General features: G+C 39.9%; 1 protein-coding gene across 1 annotated transcript in view; it reads right to left on the reverse strand.

Annotated features, from left to right (window-relative positions):
* Nucleotides 1–18,788, reverse strand: part of cdh7a (cadherin 7a) — a 102,273-nt gene that overhangs the window by 45,838 nt on the left and 37,647 nt on the right. Inside the window, exon 3 of the mRNA XM_035611969.2 lies at nucleotides 11,557–11,851. Coding sequence (XP_035467862.1) covers nucleotides 11,557–11,851 — 295 coding nt within the window. The remainder of the gene's footprint in view (nucleotides 1–11,556; nucleotides 11,852–18,788) is intronic.

Consider the following 18,788-nt stretch of genomic DNA (forward strand, 5'->3'; position numbering starts at 1 on the left):
CATCTGCTACTCAATTTTCCGTGTCTGTGTCCCTTCAAAATGTGTCCATCCTCATTGACATGATGGATCAGATTTTTTTTTGTTCCCCACAGCTGTGTACAAAACAGGCTTCCTAAACAGTTCTGCATCTTGGGTGATGAAAATAACGACATTCTTAATCTGTATGGGAAACAGGTATTCTTCAACCACTTGCATATCAAGGCTGCATCTGACTGTCAAACACAAAACAGTTCCTGAGTGCACAACCACAATGCAAATATGATTGTTTTGAGGGATTTGACCCATATTAATACAAACGAAATGTATTTTCAAATGAAGGACCATCTTCTGCATGTAGAAATACAACTAATTTTTCATGTGACAGGGTGAACATATCTGATATCAAATCTCTGTACAACGTACAGAATATACATGCATATGAAACAAAAAACATTTGTGTCAAGGTGACAAGGTGTGAATCCAAGCATTGGCCCCTTGCAACCAGCAGTTATTACAACACAATATGCGCAGTATTTTACAGACAATTAAATCTAAGCTCATTTTTTAATTCGCAATCAATAGTACTTAAATTAAACAAACATCTATCATTCATTTCAGTTATAAACTAAAAACACAAACAAGAGAAGCTACAACTACAAACATAAACTTTACACAAGCATAAATTTACATAAGTGGTTGATTATGTGTGCGTGTGTGTGCACTAGGTACCACAGACCAGGTGGTGTGGCGACAGCCAATCCAACCTGGCTCTGGCAAATGCTAGTCTACAAGGCTTCGAAAATGTGTACGCGTGCATCTGTAACGCATGCGTATATGCACGTGCACCAAGAAAATGAGTCCTGTTTTGCATGATGTTTTGAACAACGTCAATGTAATAAAAGTCAAAGCCAGTCAATGCTCAACTTGTTTGAGGACACAGATTGGCTTGCAAATCTATGCTATCTGGCAATGCTATGTTATCTATTCAGCTACTGAAGGAACTGAATGTGTGGGTTTTTTTCAATTTTACAACAGTAACAGGACACAAAACAGACAAAACAGAACATGTCACGATATGAAACAATATTTTACGACTGACAGGTTACAAAGTAACATTAGTCTCTCAGACATTACGCGAAAGTATTCAACATCTCATTAGTGAGGTAGAATTAGTAAATAGACACCACACTTATTTACACGTTCAGACAGGTCAAAGGCTCTATGGGGGTGGAATAATGTGGCACTGAGACAAAAAAGGGCCTCAAATTCTTAATAAGAGTTTGTTCTTCATATTATTCTTATGCAGGCACAGTCTTTCCATCTGTATAACGGACAACATCTCCTTAAGCCACTGTTTAACAGAGGGTGGGTGGGTAGTCTTCCAAGCCAGGAGAATGAGCTTATTAGCAACCAGCATTGCTAGATGCAGAGCAGCTTGTCAGTCAAATGACAACTCAATAGTTACTGTAGAGCAACGAAAAATAGCAAGCCATGATAGGGCAGAATGTCTCTTGAATAGGCTTTTGAGAGCCACTTGAAGATCTCCATCAAGAAATTATGTAGTGTAGGCAGCACCAGAAAGATGTGCTAGTGATTCTTCAGTATAGAGGCATTTGTCACATTTAGGAGAAACTGATGGGAAGATGCGGTTCAGTTTTGTTTTTGAATAATGCAGTATATGCATTACTTTGTACTGGATTAGCCTCTACCGTGAGTTAATAGAACTGCAATAGATCCGGGACATAGCCTCCTCCCAGAACTCTGTTATCTCTGAGTTCAGATCATTTGATACCAGCTGCCCGGAATTAAATTTTGTCCTAAATTGCTTAAATGACGCAAACTGGCCATTAATGTACAAATCTAAAAAGGTTTTAATACCGCTGTCTCTACAGAAAGTAATCATAGCATCTACTTGTCCAGGCTTCAATAAATGGTTTTGGCAGATGGGAGCATTAACAGAAACATTGAGGTTCCGGTAAGCAGTTTTTATCTGATTAAATATTCGTATATAATTCTCTAAGTTTTTCTGAAATCTACCGCGGCAGGACCGGAAAACAGAAGGGCAGGTTGTGAAGAACTTTTGACAGCAGAGGCTTTTAATTGTAACCATGAAGGAATGTTTTCTGTTTCTGCCTCTTTGCAATTCCAGTAGACGAAAGCCCTGGAGTTAGCTACCCAGTAGTAATGTTTTAATATGGGAAGACCTAGACCTCCTTTTTTGATTTTTTTTTTAATGTGAGCCTTGGCTATACTATGAAATTTGTAACCCCATATAGAAGGCAGGATGATAGAATCCTTCTTAAAGAAAGTTGCATAGGGGAAGGTTTTGGAAAAGATACAGAAACCTGGGTAGGCTCACCATTTTGATTGCATTAGCCCGTCCAAACACGGATAAGGGCAGCATGGCCAGCATGGATAAGGGCAATCTGAAGAGATGCTTCAGGTCACTGGTCAACTTAAGTCCAAGATGAGAGAAACAATCCTTCGCAACTCTAAGAGGTAATTTTTTTATGAATGGAATTCATATAATTCAGTAGGATGTGGACAGAAACTGCTGGGTCAGCCAAACAAACGAAAAGGTCATCCGCATATAAAGCGAAGCAGGTCTCCGCACCACCAAGCTGGATACCTTCATTGTTGGGTGTTACCTAATGCCATTTGCCAGGGGCTCTAATGTAATGTTAAAAAGCAGAGGAGACAATGGGTCCCTTCGGCGGACACCACATTGCAGAGAGAACTGGCTGGATGGAAAGTTATTTGATTGCTTCCTGTAGCTCAGAGAGCAAAAAGTCTGAATCCAAATTCTCCCGAAAAAGTGCTTCAAGTTGTGGGAGGTCAAGAGAGTCAAAATATGATTGATATCTTCCTGTGTGGCTGTTGATTTTAAGGTGTAAATATCTGATTAAAAGGATCTGGATCGGTTATGAATTTCCTTTAAATCAGTTAGCATCTGACCAGAGTTTGAATTTATTTTGTAAATGGCTCATTTGGCCAGTTCTCCTTTTAACTGCCTAGCCAATAACATATGTGGTTTGTCACAAAACTCAAAGTTTCTCTGCCTAAGTTGAATTAAAAAATTGCAGACCTGCTTTCCCAAATAGGAGAGGTATTCATATATAAATTTAAGAATATTGTTTAATCTGCCATAATCTGACTGGAGCCGAGAGTTTCTGTTTGCCAATTCAGCAGCGAGCAGTTCTTTCTCAATCATTTCCTATCTCCTTCTCTTAGTCCTTTTCCATTTGGCTTCATAAGAAATCAGTTTTCCCCTGATGTACACTTTGAGTGTCTCCCACAATGTTGAGTCGGTCACCTCCCTATTGTCATTGGTCTTAAGGAACTGTGAGATGTGCATTGTAATGTGTTCTTTAAATGTCTGGTCCATAAGCAAAGAGGGATTGAAACGGCAGCTATAGGCCCCCCCGGGGGAGAGACAGATGAAGGTTGAGATTGACTGGACTATGATCTGAAATCATTATGTTGTGATACTTGGTGTGGTCAATGTTAGAGATTAATCTAGAATCAACTTAGAAATAGTCTATCCATGTATATGAGTTATGCACATGAGAATAAAAGGAATAATCACGATCAAATGGATGCTGAAGTCTCCAGATGTCTACCACTCTTTTGTATTTCATCAAATTATTAAGGTTTTTGTTCAGCATGAATATTAGGTGGAGGGCCAGGGGAAAGCCTGTCTAAGTATGGATCAAGGTAGCAATTAAAATCACCCCCAATCAATAAATGGCTTGAATCGTTATCTGGGATCAAATCAAACGCCTTACGAAGAAAGCTGGAGCATCCGTATTACGACAATAAATGTTTAATTGTGTAATGGGGAGAGAATTGATATGCCCAGTCAAATACTTCATCTCGCTTTATCGGATGTCCTAATCCGCAAACATTCCAAGAGACCAATGATATAGAGTCAAGCATATTATTAATTTGTAAGTATCTGAATAAGTCATGAATGTGGGCATAAGGCCATTAAGTATGGTAACGTTAAGGTAAAGTACGAACAGAAATTCCAACTGGCAGCCAAGAAAAAACAACAGGCAGAATGAGTGAACTTTAAAAAAAGGACTGAATGCATTGGAGCATGGAAACTGTGATTGACAGTCAGTACCTTCCATTGGGTGCAGGTGGGCATGCAGTGTACAAGGTCTCAGTCAGGTATTTTGACTTTGCATTGAGGTCAGAGTTAGTGATAGGGTTATGAATGTTTTGTATATTTTGCAACCTCATTGTCATGATCTTGTGTTCTCATTTCCTGTTTTATTTTGAATTACTTCATTGTGTTGTTTCACTTCCTGTCCTCTGTCTAGTTTCTGGTGTCTTGTTTTTTCCTGTCTCCTGCCTCTGTGATTGTCTGCACCTGTTCCTAATGTGTCTCACCTGTGTTCTAATTGCCCTGCCCTCCTTGTGTGTATTTAGTCTCTGTGCTTCCCTTTGTCTGTTGTTGGATCGTCTGTTTTTTCATGTTGTCTGGCCCGGTCTGTTCCTGTCTGTTCCTGCTATTTGCCCCGGTCTGTTTCTGCATTTTTCCCCCTGGCTCCAGTGTTTGGATTGCCTTTGTTTGCTGCATTTTGTGGACACCTTTAGTTGGTTTTCTTTTATTATTAAATATCTTTTCATCACCCTTGCATTTGGGTCCTGCTTCCTGTTCAGCCGTGACACTCATACATGTAAATAGGGATGACAGAAAATTAGAAGCAACACTCGATAAAAATACTGTATTAAACTAAATCACCAACTTTAACCAAAAATTATATATTACTAGCTTTGTAAAAAGCCAGATGGGGCAGCTGTGGCTCAGGAGGTATAGCTGGTCGTTCATTAATCAGATGGTTCCCAGCTCGTCCACTTCACATGCCCAAGTAAAATCCATATTGGCCCTGACGGCTGTACCTACAGCATGTGAACGAGATGCATGACTGATAGAAAATGCGCTAGATATACTTTAGAAGAGATAAGACTAGAGAAGCATTCCATTTACCATTTTATTGAAAGGCTGTTGCATTGAATGGTATTAGATTGTACAGGTGTGTCTAATAAAGTGGCCACAGAGTGTAGCCTGTATTCATAACCCACAATGTAAAGTAGAACTAATTTAACACAGATGCTAATTTAGACCAACTTTCCTTAATCCGGAACACCTTTTCCCCGAATTAAACAGCTATCCTATATTTGATCTTTTCAATTAGAGGAATAATGACAACTGGCTATAGAACAGGTCGGTAGTATATTCAAGAGCTGTGGCCTTCGCCTTGGGTTGACATTATTTTTGTTGTGCTTGTAATTATCCCTCAAACTGCTCCTTTGGCCCTTCACCACATCGAAACAGAGCCAAGGCTTGCAAATGTCACGCCTCCAACTGTCCTCAATCTCTGTCTTTTATTTTACATCCTTGTCGTGATTAAGACAAAAGCCTTCTCAGATCCTCATGCCATAAGGTCTACATGCGTATGGATGAGCACTGCCTATAATTACTTTAATTAATTAAATTCATGATATCCTCTATATTGAACCCATTCATCAGCAGAGCAGGCCTGTGACCATTAATGATTTAAAGACATCTTAAAAGGAATTAACAAGGAGAAAGAGGTGCTGGGCCCTTCTCTGTTCTTTACTACACTGATAATTGCTTTGAGCAGATATTTACAAAGAGAGGCAATATATTACCCCTCTGCTGTTCTCACAACTTGTGATGAAGACCTTCATAGAACTGGCGGAGTGTAGTGGTGAGGGTGACCCATCATCTCAGTGCTCATGGTGTGAACACATCCTTCTCTGTACCCAGTTGCTGTCTTATCTCGGGTTGGACACGGGATTCCAAGCCCTTGTACTCTAATCCTCTGGTTACTTAAGCCTCTGTACCCCCTGCTGACTGTCGACTGTGTAATCCTTCAAATATATCTTCATGCTTGTTTTGTAAGCAAAGCACTGCTTCCCTTGAATGAATCCTACTCCCACTGTATGCCTGCTGCATATATGCTTTGTCATGGTCATGGTTCGCTAGGATCATGAACTCTGGTGAACTTTCAAAGATTGTGTCTTTTATTTATTCTTTGATTTCCATTATGTGTCTCTGTTTCTGTGAAGTTACTTTCTTGTGATCACTCGTGTTCTGTGAATCTTCAGTTTGGTATATCCATGTTAGGTTTTTGTTTTAAGATTATTTTTTGGGGCTTTTCCGCCTTTAATTTGACAGGACAGCTAGGTGAGAAAGGGGAGAGAGAGTGGGGAAGACATACAGGAAATCGTCACAAGTCGGATTCAAACCCTGGACCTCTGCGTCGAGGCATATACCTCGAAGTATATGTGTGCCTGCTCTATCCACTGAGCCACCCTGGCCACACAGCAATGTTAGTTTAAATGAATCACCACCTCCTAGGGACTCTTATATTCTTGAAGCACAGACCAAGAGGTAGCAGTAATTTTTCAATCCAATTTATAAATAAACCCTTAATCTAAACAGTTAAAACTAAGCCTACTTCTTAAACTGTGTTCACCTCAAGAGTTTTGCCGCAGGCTCCTTTGTGCTTTATCGCACAAATAAATACTACACCGCAAAAATTTACCTGTTCTTCCTTTTATTTTCTCCAACAAATCTCCTCTGAACAAGAGTTGTGCCAACTGGGGCTAAAGCTTATGTCCAACCTCCTCCCTAAATTTCTGCAAAGCCCTCTCCATACAAATGGCAACTTGTGTCAAAAAGCTTGGGCTGCCCACAGGTTATGGAATATTCGGAGAGCTTTCCTGTAAGTAATTAGTATTACAGTATTTCTCCAGGTTAGGTGAAAATCTTTTTGGTTTCGAAGAATGCCACATCCTTTACAACTTGTTTGAAAGCACGTGTGAGCATGTGTGTTGTACCATGGAGCAAGTTTATCTAAGTTTTTTTTTTTTTTAAGTTGGGTATAGTATTAACTTATAGACACGTACTGGAAATGGTCCAACATAAGAGGGTTTTGGAGAAACATTATAAAACTTTTTCTTCCTGTTAAAAGGGAGTTTGCTTATTGTGGGAACTGTTTGGTTTATCTGTAATGTTCTAAGGTATTGACCTTACATATGTTCAAGTGCCTTGGACTAATGTTTGTCGGGATTTGGTGCTATACAAATAAATGGAATTGCAGTACACACACACACACACACACACACACAGATATATTGCCAGTGCCTCATAGAAGCAAAGCATCAGTTATTGCAGGTTTTAAGAGCAACTCAACACCTGCTTTAGTCAAAAATGTCCCCTTTGAATGGATATTTTAAAAAATACATTCAAATATAAAGCCCTCTCTTCCAACTTTACTTTTTAAAATTGCAATTGCATTTACATACGTAAATGGAATTTTTTGATTCTGGATGAACACAAAGTCATCTCTAGGTTTGAAGTTCTCTCAAAATTGATGCTTGTATCATTTAAATCCAATGAAAGGTCATACCCTTTTCTGTGTATTGACAGCCAAGTTCATTTGTCTGACACATTTTCAACAGGCCTTGTACTGGCTACCATGTACTCTGAGCCCAATTTGTGGAAAGATTGCCTATGGCCTTCGCGGCTGAATCAGACCTTAAGTTCGCTTGACTCGGTTTTTAAACATGCATCATTCATCAACATTCTTAGCCTAGAGGTCTGTGCTGGCATATGTGAGGTGATAAATATGTAAATTCAGATGCATCTGACTTCACATTGAAACCACCATGAAACAGGATATTGAAAGAATTTAATGCTCAGCACCCTCCATTTATTGTTGACCAACATGTGGAATTTTACTTCTGTGTTTTCAAAGTATTGCTGATAAAACTGTTATGTGCCATATTGAACATGTTTTATCAATATGGAGGTCACTCTTTCTTACTCAAGCTATGTTACTAACACACCCGCTTAATTGAAAGGCCTCAGGATGTTGTTATTGTTGTTGCTCATTTGTATTTAATCACATTTTGTGCTTGAACATGACAATCTGAAGGTTACAAGATTAGTCAACTTGATGGCCTCCTCCATGAACTCTCCACTTGGGACAGACGTTTACAGACAAGTAATGCTGTGCAGTGAGGTACTGTGCTGTTGCAGTCAGGTAGCTTTGTGTAGACCTTGACGCGCAGAAACCGAAAGCTCCGTACCGAACGGTTCACTAGAAATACAAGAGTGTATTGTTACACGTCTAATAGTTCTGACAGGAACTAGAAAAAGAGATCATATTTCTCCAGTGTTAGAATCTCTGCATTGGCTTCCTGTAATATTCAGAATAGAATTAAAAATACTGCTCCTAACCTACAAAGCCCTTAATAATCAAGCTCCATCATATCTTACAGAGCTCCTAGTTTCATATTATCCCAGTAGATCACTTCGCTCTGTAAACGCAGGACTACTTGTGGTTCTCCCCAAGTAGAATTGGAGGCAGAGCCTTCAGCCACCAGGCTCCTCTCCTCTGGAACCAGCTCCCAGTTTGTGTCAGGGAGGCAGATACCCTCTCTACATTTAAAGTTAAACGTAAAACCTTCCTCTTTGATAAAGCTGCTCAGGTGTTTAATAAACCATTTCTTTATTATGCTGTTATAGGCCTAGACTGCTGGGGGAACTTATATCATGAGCATCTTTCTCCCTCTCCCGTACTCTCCTTCTCCCACTTTTTTAGATTTCTCTCTCTCTCTGCCCCCATGTATCTACATTACATGTCACTAACTCTGTTTTCTCTCTCTCCTCAGTTTTCACTAATTATAAGTATCAGTCTGGTAGAAATTAAAGCAACTGTTATACAACCCCCATCCCCCGATATGTTTACATTACATGTCACTAAACCTGTTTGTGTTTTCTATCTCTCCTAGTGTATCTCTGACCCCAGAGCTGCAGGAACCAAATTATTATTATTATTGTTATTATTATTATTATTAATATTATCACTAATAATAACAAAAACACAATTGTATATATATATATATTTTTAAATTATAAGTATCAGTCTGGTAGCGATTTAAGGCGGCGGTTGTACAACTGTCCTCTCTCTCTCTCTTCTCTCCTACGGTCTCTCCTCCCACCCTCTTTCTGCCCACTTCTCCTCTCTTCCTCCTCTCTCTCCTCACCCCAACCGGTCGAGACAGATGACCGCCCACAACTGAGTCTGGTTCTGTCAGAGATTTCTTCCTGTTAAAAGGGAGTTATTTCTCTCCACCGTCGCTAAGTGCTTTGCTCATTGTGGGATCTGTTGGGTTTTCCCTGTAATATTGTAATATTGACCTCACTATGTAAAGTGCCTTGAGACAATGTATGTTGTGATATGGCGCTTTACAAATAAAATTGAATTGAAATTGAATATATATATATATATATATATACGCAAAGGATAAATCCCCAGTGATCTAGGCGAGTCATTTGCAGTACAGAATGTGTGGTGCAGGTTACAGTCTGTGTATTCATGAATGCTGCAGTGTCTAAAGACAAATGAGAAGTTTTTTCCCGCTGTTGAAGAAGTAAACAGGGTGAGTCCCGGTCGCACATCTCCCCTGGAGGAAAAGGCTGCAAAGTCAGATACTCACGTCACATGAGTTAAGCGACACAAAAATATGTGGCAAAGAGCGACAAACATAAACTACGTCTTACTTTTAATGCTATGTAACAATAAGTTGTGTTTTGATCCATAAATCCGCACCGTTAGCACAAAGGCTACCTGTCACTACCCTACTGGCAGCTCTGACGTCATTATTTATTGGTAAGTTAACCCAATGATTAATCGACTATACAGAAAATAATCGTTAGATTAATCGAAAAAAGAATTGTTAGATTAATTGATTAATCGAAAAGAATCGATGGATAAAACGATACAAAAATTATCCTTAGCTGCAGCCATAACAAACACACATATATATATATATATATATATATATATATATATATATATGTGTGTGTGTGTGTATGTATGTATGTATGTATGTATATATATATATATATATATATATATATATATATATATATGTATATGCTGGTATGTCTACCATTTTAAACATAAATATGTTTAAACAAATTAACCGGATAGACTGCAGTGAAATTTCTCGATAACTAGTGCATGGATTGCCATGACATTTTGTACATACTATCATGTTCCACACAGGTTAGATTATTATTACTGTACCTCAGCCTCGCTGCCAGCTGTAGTCTTGTACCAACAAACAATGATTGCAAATGTAGCTACTTCCTTCAATTGACCTACTTATCATAAATAACTAATCATGCCATCACGCAAAGGATAAATTATTACATTACATTCATTTAGCAGAAGCTTCTTTCCAAAGCGACTTTCAATAAGTGCATTCAACCATGAAGATATTACCCAAAAGTGAATGATACAAGAGAAATAAACATTCATCAAATAGGCAAAAACAGCTTCATTTGAGATTCTTTTTTTAATTCAGCGAGTAAGGTGCAGTCTGAACAGGTGAGTTTTCAGTCTGCAATGGAAACATTGAAAGGATTCTGCACTCCTGATGTCAATTGGGCGCTCGTTCCACCATTAAGGAACCAGGACAGAAAACACGCAGTGAGGGCATAGCAAGCCGTTTAGCAGTAGCAGAGCAGAGCGGACGGGCTCTGGGGTGTAAGGTTGACCATTTTCGGATGACGGAAGGGCCTGAGCCACTCACAGCACGATAGGCGAGTACCAGTGCCAGTGTATTCAAGCCACCACCGGTAGCCAGTGCAGGGTGCGGAGGAGCGGTCTAGTGTGGGAGAATCCAGTGTCACACCCAGGTTCCTTGCAGTTTGAGCTGGAGACACCAAAGAGTTCTCAATGGTGATGGAGAGGTCGTTGATGGTTGATGATTTAAAAAAAACTTTCCTTTGTCTTCCTAAAGCTGTTTTTATTCATGTAGTCCTAAATGCTTAACGTCGTTGCTGATAGCCATAGGAGATGCAAATTATTGCAGTTGGCATGCGTCTTGGGCAGGGAGTTCATGGAGATGGCTTATAATTGTGATTTGTCCCCATGCAAGCTATTTTCAGATCTTTTGCCTAAAGTTCACTGTTTTCTTCAGGTGATGCTTACACTCCCTGGCCCGTCACACCTCTTGTCAACCTACAGACGAGATGGGAGCTTTCATACAACCGTGGTAAAGCACACAGTTGGTGTTGTGAAGGCCAGGTGAATGGTAAGCTGCTGTACACGCCAGCCGTCAAATAATTTTAGCATGCATATAATGAACAAAGGTGTACCGATCCAGCACCAGCTGAAAACATGCCTGTGCACTTTTGGCTCTTTTTTATATCAAACCATTTCTTCTTAATTCAGTGACAGTGCAATCCACAGGTACCATAGCATAACCAGCAATGCTGTAGTCCATCACTTAATTTGTACACCTTCCTGAAGTTTGCCTAGTCCAAGTAATTTAACCTTGCGAAACCTCAATTGATGTGGAGCTCATGTACAAGAGGTACTTCATGTAGTTTAAATTGTGCCCCATATGATTAACATGTACTGATTCTTATACTTACAGTGCAAGGGTGGAGAACATATATGAAAAAGAGAGGAGCAGACTGTAATGTAATTATACTGAGACAGATATAGGGAGGAGGCTTACCTAAGGGTGACATCTCAGGTACCCCTGCCAAGTACGGTCCATCAAGAAATTTAGGCTCATTATCATTGATGTCCTGGACCTTGACCACAAATTCAGACTTTGGCTCTACGGGTAAATCAGTGAGTCGGTCTACAGCTTGAGCTTGGAGGGTGTAGTAGGCCTGTGCCTCCCGATCTAGCCGCTTTGTGGCATGGATGTCTCCTGTGTTCTCGTCAATGGTGAAGATGGAGGAGGAGCCTTCGCCAGATAAGACGTACTTCACTTTTCCATCTCCTTTGTCTACGTCAGAGTGTAGCTGTTAAAAGAAAATACATTATCAGTGTCAAGGTAAGGATATATGACAGTTAATTACCTATACCAAAAGTAACCTTAATATATTAGTGTTGACACTTGACTTGCTATAGTATGGATTGCTGACTGTTCAGTTCAATTCAATTCAATTTTATTTGTATAGCGCCATATCACAACATACATTGTCTCAAGGCACTTTACATAGTGTCTCCTTTCTTAAAGCATTGTTCCATTAGCAATCATTAAATAATCACACTAACTTGGTAATTCATATTGCCTATTCAAAGATAACAAACTAATGATTGAACGGGTCAACTTTGATGTATTTTTGTATACTTCATGTCACTCATCTAATTTAATATAATGTATAAATATCTCATTTTTAAGGCTATTAAATATTTAATATTTACAGCATGTGTATAAAACAACACAAGCAACTAAACATCATGTGTATAAGACAAACATCCAAGATTACTCAAAAGAACAGAGCATGTGCCATTTATACATGAATTCCATGAATTAATTTTGCTCCAAAATCCCATCATGATTTGCATTTGCCTACAAATAATGGAATTAAATCAAATGCTGCCACTACTCTAATGCCTCTGTGATTAGCTAACTAATGCATGCGGTCATTACAAATGATCTAACTAACCTTTTTCCTCCCATTAAAACCCCTAATATCTTGCTTGTCTCACATAGAAAATAGTGTTTTGATCAATAAAACCATGAAGTAATATATTTCACATTTTCTGGCCAGAAATGTCAAAGTAAAATAAGAGCTCTGCAAATGTTTGCATTTTTGCCAACATTTTATGGCAAAGCAATTAAAATGTACATCATAAAGCTGCACAAGGAAACATTTCAAGAAAATGTACTGTATGTCTGACCCAATGGGGACCCTCAACTTTATGTACTCTCTTTGTTTGAATGATACTGATATTATTTATTATTTTTACTTCCTGTTAGTGAATAATCCAATATTCAAAGCAACACTTAAATAGCAATAGAGTGCTCTGTTGCTCTGTTGAGTGACAGCTAGACTCAGTGTTCCATGCTGCAATTCCTTTCATCAATTTGTTATAAAAAGAGATCAGATGATTTCTGTTCAATTTCTAAATGAAATACTGTATTACATAGGGCAGACTATATTACACTGTATCAAAACTCTCTCTCATTTCTATTAAAGAAGTCCACAAAGTTTAAAGTGTGGCTTGGAGTTTATCCACTACTGATAGCAAAAATCTCTGTGTACGACCTGATAACAATAAGAGTCATGCTACAGATCAGTCCTTTTTTATGGCTGATTAGAATATCTTTCCCTAAAACTGGAAGCACATGAGTTCATATCTTCAATGCAGATGTTTTGTCAATTCATAGAATGTGGGATACCATTATGAAATTCAAGTTTTGTTAAATTTAAGACAGTATAGTCAAAAATATTTATAGAAGTTGTTACAATGAGCCATAGAAAGACAATTAGAGAAATAATTACGGGTCTACAAAGAAGTCAGACAAGATACATTTTTATCAGGGAATCTTTGAAATATAAATATATAAATGCTCTCTTATTATTTTCATTGCTTCCCTTGATGTGAGTGTAACACACCTTGCTACATGGCAAGGGTGGGATCTGAACACAAATCCTTCTGAAAACAGTGTTGACACTTATCATCACATTGTACACAGGCAGTTCTCCAGGGAGCAGCCTGTTAGCTCTGTCTTGGCTTGTTTACTTTCAAGCAAGAGAGACGGGCAGACAGCATAAAAGAACCCATAACAACCCACTGATGCATTCTTGTCCTTTCACTAGAACTATTGCACAACGTGTTTAGATAGTTTTGTGTTTTTAATATAAATTTTTGCCATTCTTTGCTGAACGAAAACTGACGTTGGATGGTGTGAAATTCTATTTCATGCCCCTTTAATGTGGCTCTGTACAACACTGCCAGTAGAAAAATAAATTTCAATAACAAGCCACTGTTTATGACAGAGTTTTAATCTCAGAAGAACAAGTCATGAATTTAAAGATGAGTTAACACCCCTGTTCGAAGTACGACTGCAGAAAACAATTCTCAACTCCAAAATGTCATGGAACATTAAAATCACTATGATAAGTAACCAACCTTAAATTATCCTTTTATAAGTCAAAGCTGTCTGGTGGCCATCAATGTCATGATCTCCCCTCTCAGTTCATCTTCCCCTCCTTCTCAATTCCTGCGTGCTCTCCTGCACCTCCCCCCTCCTGCCGGCCACTCCCTCCTCATCAGCTCAACTCCACTCACCTGTTCACCGCAGCTGCAGCAGAGCACTCATCAGTCCGGTATATATACTTCTCTCCACCATGCACTCATCGCCAGATTGTTCTATGTCATCCGTACTAGTCTCTCCAGCCTTTCCCCGGACGGATTCCCCGGTATCGACCCCGCCTATCCCCGACCTGTCTGCTCTGTCTCTGCCCCGGTGATCGACCCAGCCTTTGCCCCCCGACGACGGATCCTGCCTGCTCCTCGACCTGTCTGCTCTGTCTCTGTCCCGGTGATCGACCCAGCCTTCCGCCCCCGACAACGGACTCTGCCTGCTTCCCCACCTGTGGTACCGTCCCCTGCCGTCTCCCACGGCGTGTCCGCCCCAGGCACTCCGTGCTCTCCCACGAAGCAAGTTTGTTCCACGGTGTTTGCCTTGAACTGTCCGTTAATAAGTTATTACCGACTGTCTGCCTGCCAAAGTGTGCTGCATTTGGGTCCCCTTCCGACTCGTTACAATCAATCTTGTCAATCTTAGCCCATCATCTCAAATGACAAAATGCCACAATTAAAGGCAAGGCATGTAGAGGTAGCTTTTAGGGATCGTTTCAGGCAATTTACTTCTCATGATTATCATTTTTTTTTTTGAGAAATATGCACAGAACAATGCTTCAATTGGAACAGAAATTTCAACACTTCATCTATGGTTTTAAAAAAAAAAATTAAAACTCGGACTCCCAGGGTCCTTCACCTTATCATACCTTGGGTTTGAAATCTGCTCCAAACTCCAGATACCATTGGTCAAAGTGTGTCACAGAACCAACCATAAGGAGCCAAGGCCAATAAAACCCCAGCTCTCCGTTCACTTTCTTTCTCTGGCTCCCTTTTAGGGAGTCAACATCTCTGTCCTACAGTGTTGCTCTCTGCGGATCCTGACTTCAAGTAGGCCTGCCTGAAGCAGACTGCTACAATTTCGAAAAGGCAGCGACTCAAGAGGCTGCCAAGCACCACTCAAGGCTGTTATGTCTGGTTTTACATCAGTGGCTATGACACAAAGTCTTGCAAGCTGATGAAGCAAGAGGAGCCACCAAGCAGAGATAGTGTCAAGCATCTAACTCTGTGAAGAGACAAAAGGACTAACAAAAAGCACACCAAAAGGATGCTTCTTCTTTTCCCATGTACTTGACAATTCAACTGGACATAGCACAACACAGCTAAAGAAAAGTTTAAATTTGGTAGTTTATGGTATTGATTTTGACTCAATGTATTAATTTAGCGTTATTGTTATTTCTGTTTATAGGTTTTTTTTATCATGTAACTAATACCTCTTTCACACCAAAATTACCTTGTAGACGCGGGTCAAAAAATTTTTTTTAAATTGTATCATGGTAGCCAGTGAGCTGGTGGTCAACGCTACCTTATATCTTGTACTTGTCACTGTCACCCTTTCAAAGTTTACAAACTCAGCGCAGTGTTACGAGCCATGCATGGCCCTTTAAGCAGGTGGCCATATGGGTTTTGAAATGTGTGTGTGTGTGTGTGTGTGTATGAGAGAAGAAGAAGGTTGGCGCTGCTGGCAGTGTTTGTGTACGTAGCTGCAGCCACAGTGAGAATGGCTCCGCATATCATCCATGTTACCGACAGTTTATGGCCACTTTGTAATGAGAGACCGCCTGATGAGGCCGTGTATGTCCGCCGAAGGGTTGAAATAAAGTGCCCCGTTCTAAACCTCATCTATGATCTGGATTGTTTTAGTTGTTACCACCAACGAGCCAAAGCTAGGCTAAGCGAGCTAGCTACATGCGAGAGGTCTCTTTACTACAGTTGGTGAGGCAGCAGTTACCGACGGAGGAGTCGTGCCTCCGTTGCCTCCGTTGCCTCCGTCATCGCGCATATTAGCGCGTTCACCCGCCTGTGACGTTCACATCAATGCTGATCGGAGGTGAAGCAGATTATTACCCGGGTCTATTGCAGAGTCATTTGACCCGGGGCTGAATGCCGGTTAAACGTTTCACACTGCAGAAAATGCCGGGTGTTAGCGGGTTTAAACAGGTTTTTTGGCCAGTGTTAAAGGGGCTTCAGCCCTGTTTCAACCTGGCACCTTTGTCCTACACCAAGTGGCCTTAACAAAGAAACACAGCATGAGATCGGCCAGTCAGCTTAGATTCCGCCATTTTGTTGTGGTTTCTTTTCTTTTTTTTTACCACCATCTTGTTTAGTTCTTCTACGACCTTCAAACTCACCATTAGAAATCAGCCATCTAGTCTGTGCGTGCGTGCGTGCGTGCACGCACGCACGCACACACACACACACACACACCGTGTGTATGGTGCTTTTCAATTAAGTATTATCCCTATTGTTGATTAATGATTGATCAATGAACAGCATTTCTTTTTATAATACAATGTATAATACAGGATTATTGTTGAATCTCTTTCAATTTATCTGTAAATGTCAAAGTATCATTATGGGATAAATAACAATGGTATTTCAGGTTCCAAGCCGACGCTGCAGGGCTGGCAATTGATTAGGTCAATATTATATTGGTAGCACTGAAGGAGGACATGCTGAACAGAGAATACAACACCTAGGGTCTTTCATTAATGGAATCCATCAGCCGGCTGATGGATGCCGTGTTAGGGGCACAATGATTGCACTGGTTGTGTCCTCAAGCTTCAGCATGTATATGCCACCTCTCTTTTGGAGCTCACCATGTTTATTCACAATCTCCTGCTGTCAGGAGCAAACTTGAGGTAAATTGTCAGCCGTGGAGAGAGTCAACATTTAATCATGAGGAAGCCATCCGTGGCGGTTTGTTTCCAGGAAAATGCCATGGACAAGGAGGACAAAGCTGAAAGTCCACAAAGCATGTAATTCAGGTCAAGGGCCAAGCACACTATGTGGGCTTTTCAGTGAACTGTTTGGTCTGCCACATTTTCACTGCACATTTTTCTGGTGATTACGAGTTTCAACTCATATTACTTTTACTGAATATCATAGTTGTTTGCCCTGGAAATATATAAATGCTCTCTAATTATTTCCATTGCTTCCCTTGATGTGAGTGTAACACACCTTGCTACATGGCAAGGGTGGGATCGGAACACAAATCCTTCTGAAAACAGTGTTGACACTTATCATCACATAGTACACGGGCAGTTCTCCAGGGAACAGCCTGTTAGCTCTGTCTTGGCTTGTTTACTTTCAAGCAAGAGAGACGGGCAGACAGCATAAAAGAACCCATAACAACCCACTGATGCATTCTTGTCCTTTCACTCACTAGAACTACTGCACAACGTGTTAAGATTGTTTTGTCTTTTTAATATAAATTTTTGCCATTCTTTGCTGAACGAAAACTGACATTGGATGGTGTGAAATTCTATTTCATGCCCCTTTAATGTGGCTTTGTACAACACTGGACGTAGAAAAAATAAATTTCAATAACATGGCTCAAACCCCCAAAACACTCATTATATGGTTTGTATTCACATCTGTCTCTTGAGGTGTGAACATTTTCTTTTATGAAATGGACTGTGCACATTCCAAACTGGATACAAAAGTAAATACCTGGGGGCAACCTGAGAGCAAACTACAATCCTAGGCCACACTCTCACAAGAGCCCTTAATCAACCTTCTCCCTCTATATGGTTCATGGAGATGCTTGAGCAGCAGGGCTAAACAGGGTCCATACAAGCAAGGTAGTGCAGTATTGCATCACAAACAATTTAAAAATACAATGCAAATTGATTGATGTTGACAAATCAATTCCACATACATGATGGTGTTAAACAAGAAACCTGAAGATAATAATCATTCCCATGGAGTAAATGACAAAATTCATCATACCACTCAAATCATTAAGCTGCCAGTAAATGTAGGTTATTATCGGACAATTGAAGTGTGCCATATGTAAAGTCAGCAGGGAGCTCAGAGTCATTTAATAACATATATAAAAAGGAGCAAAGACGGGTCATTCTGCAACAAAAGAACACGCTAAAAATGCAGACGGGGCGGCGTCAATGCAGCTGTCACTGACATCAGCTTTTCATCTATTCACTTGGCCATACTGTGGTGAGTGGCCATGGTGATGTGCTCTGAGAGGAGCCTCTCCATGTTATTTCAAGCTGGGAGGTGGGAAATTAGCAATCACCATGGAGAAACTGTGAAGTGTGACGCAGTGTGCAGATGCATGGGATCCATACACATATAGGTTTATCCCTCTTCTCCTTAAATTCCATCAATCAAGCTCAGTTCTTAAACTTTTACCATGTTTACTCTTTATGTCCCTTATCCCTTATCTACCATGTGTTCTGTTTTCTTTGTTTTTTATTTAAATGTCTGACTATGTGGGCATGATTGCCTTGTAAAGCAATTTGAAAGATTTTCATTTCTGTCATACAGTTCTTACAGTATTTATACACACACAAACACTTGGCCCAGAGCGTCACACTCCACACTTAGTGCATCCTGGTGCCATAACTTCCCCAAGAGAAAAAAGGAAACAAATATAGAACTAATATTGCTTTATATTCTCATATGTAGTGAATATAAATTTACATTCTTGAGTGGCAAACTGCAATAGCATTTTATTCAATTACTATTATCAATTATAATTTGTTTATTGAAATGTAAACTTTTTACAGCAAAACTAATTTGGCAATGTTTTGATCAAATCACTATTTTAGACTTTTACTGAGC

The sequence above is a fragment of the Scophthalmus maximus genome, chromosome 16 (genome assembly GCF_022379125.1).
Source record: "Scophthalmus maximus strain ysfricsl-2021 chromosome 16, ASM2237912v1, whole genome shotgun sequence".
Lineage (NCBI taxonomy): Eukaryota > Metazoa > Chordata > Actinopteri > Pleuronectiformes > Scophthalmidae > Scophthalmus > Scophthalmus maximus.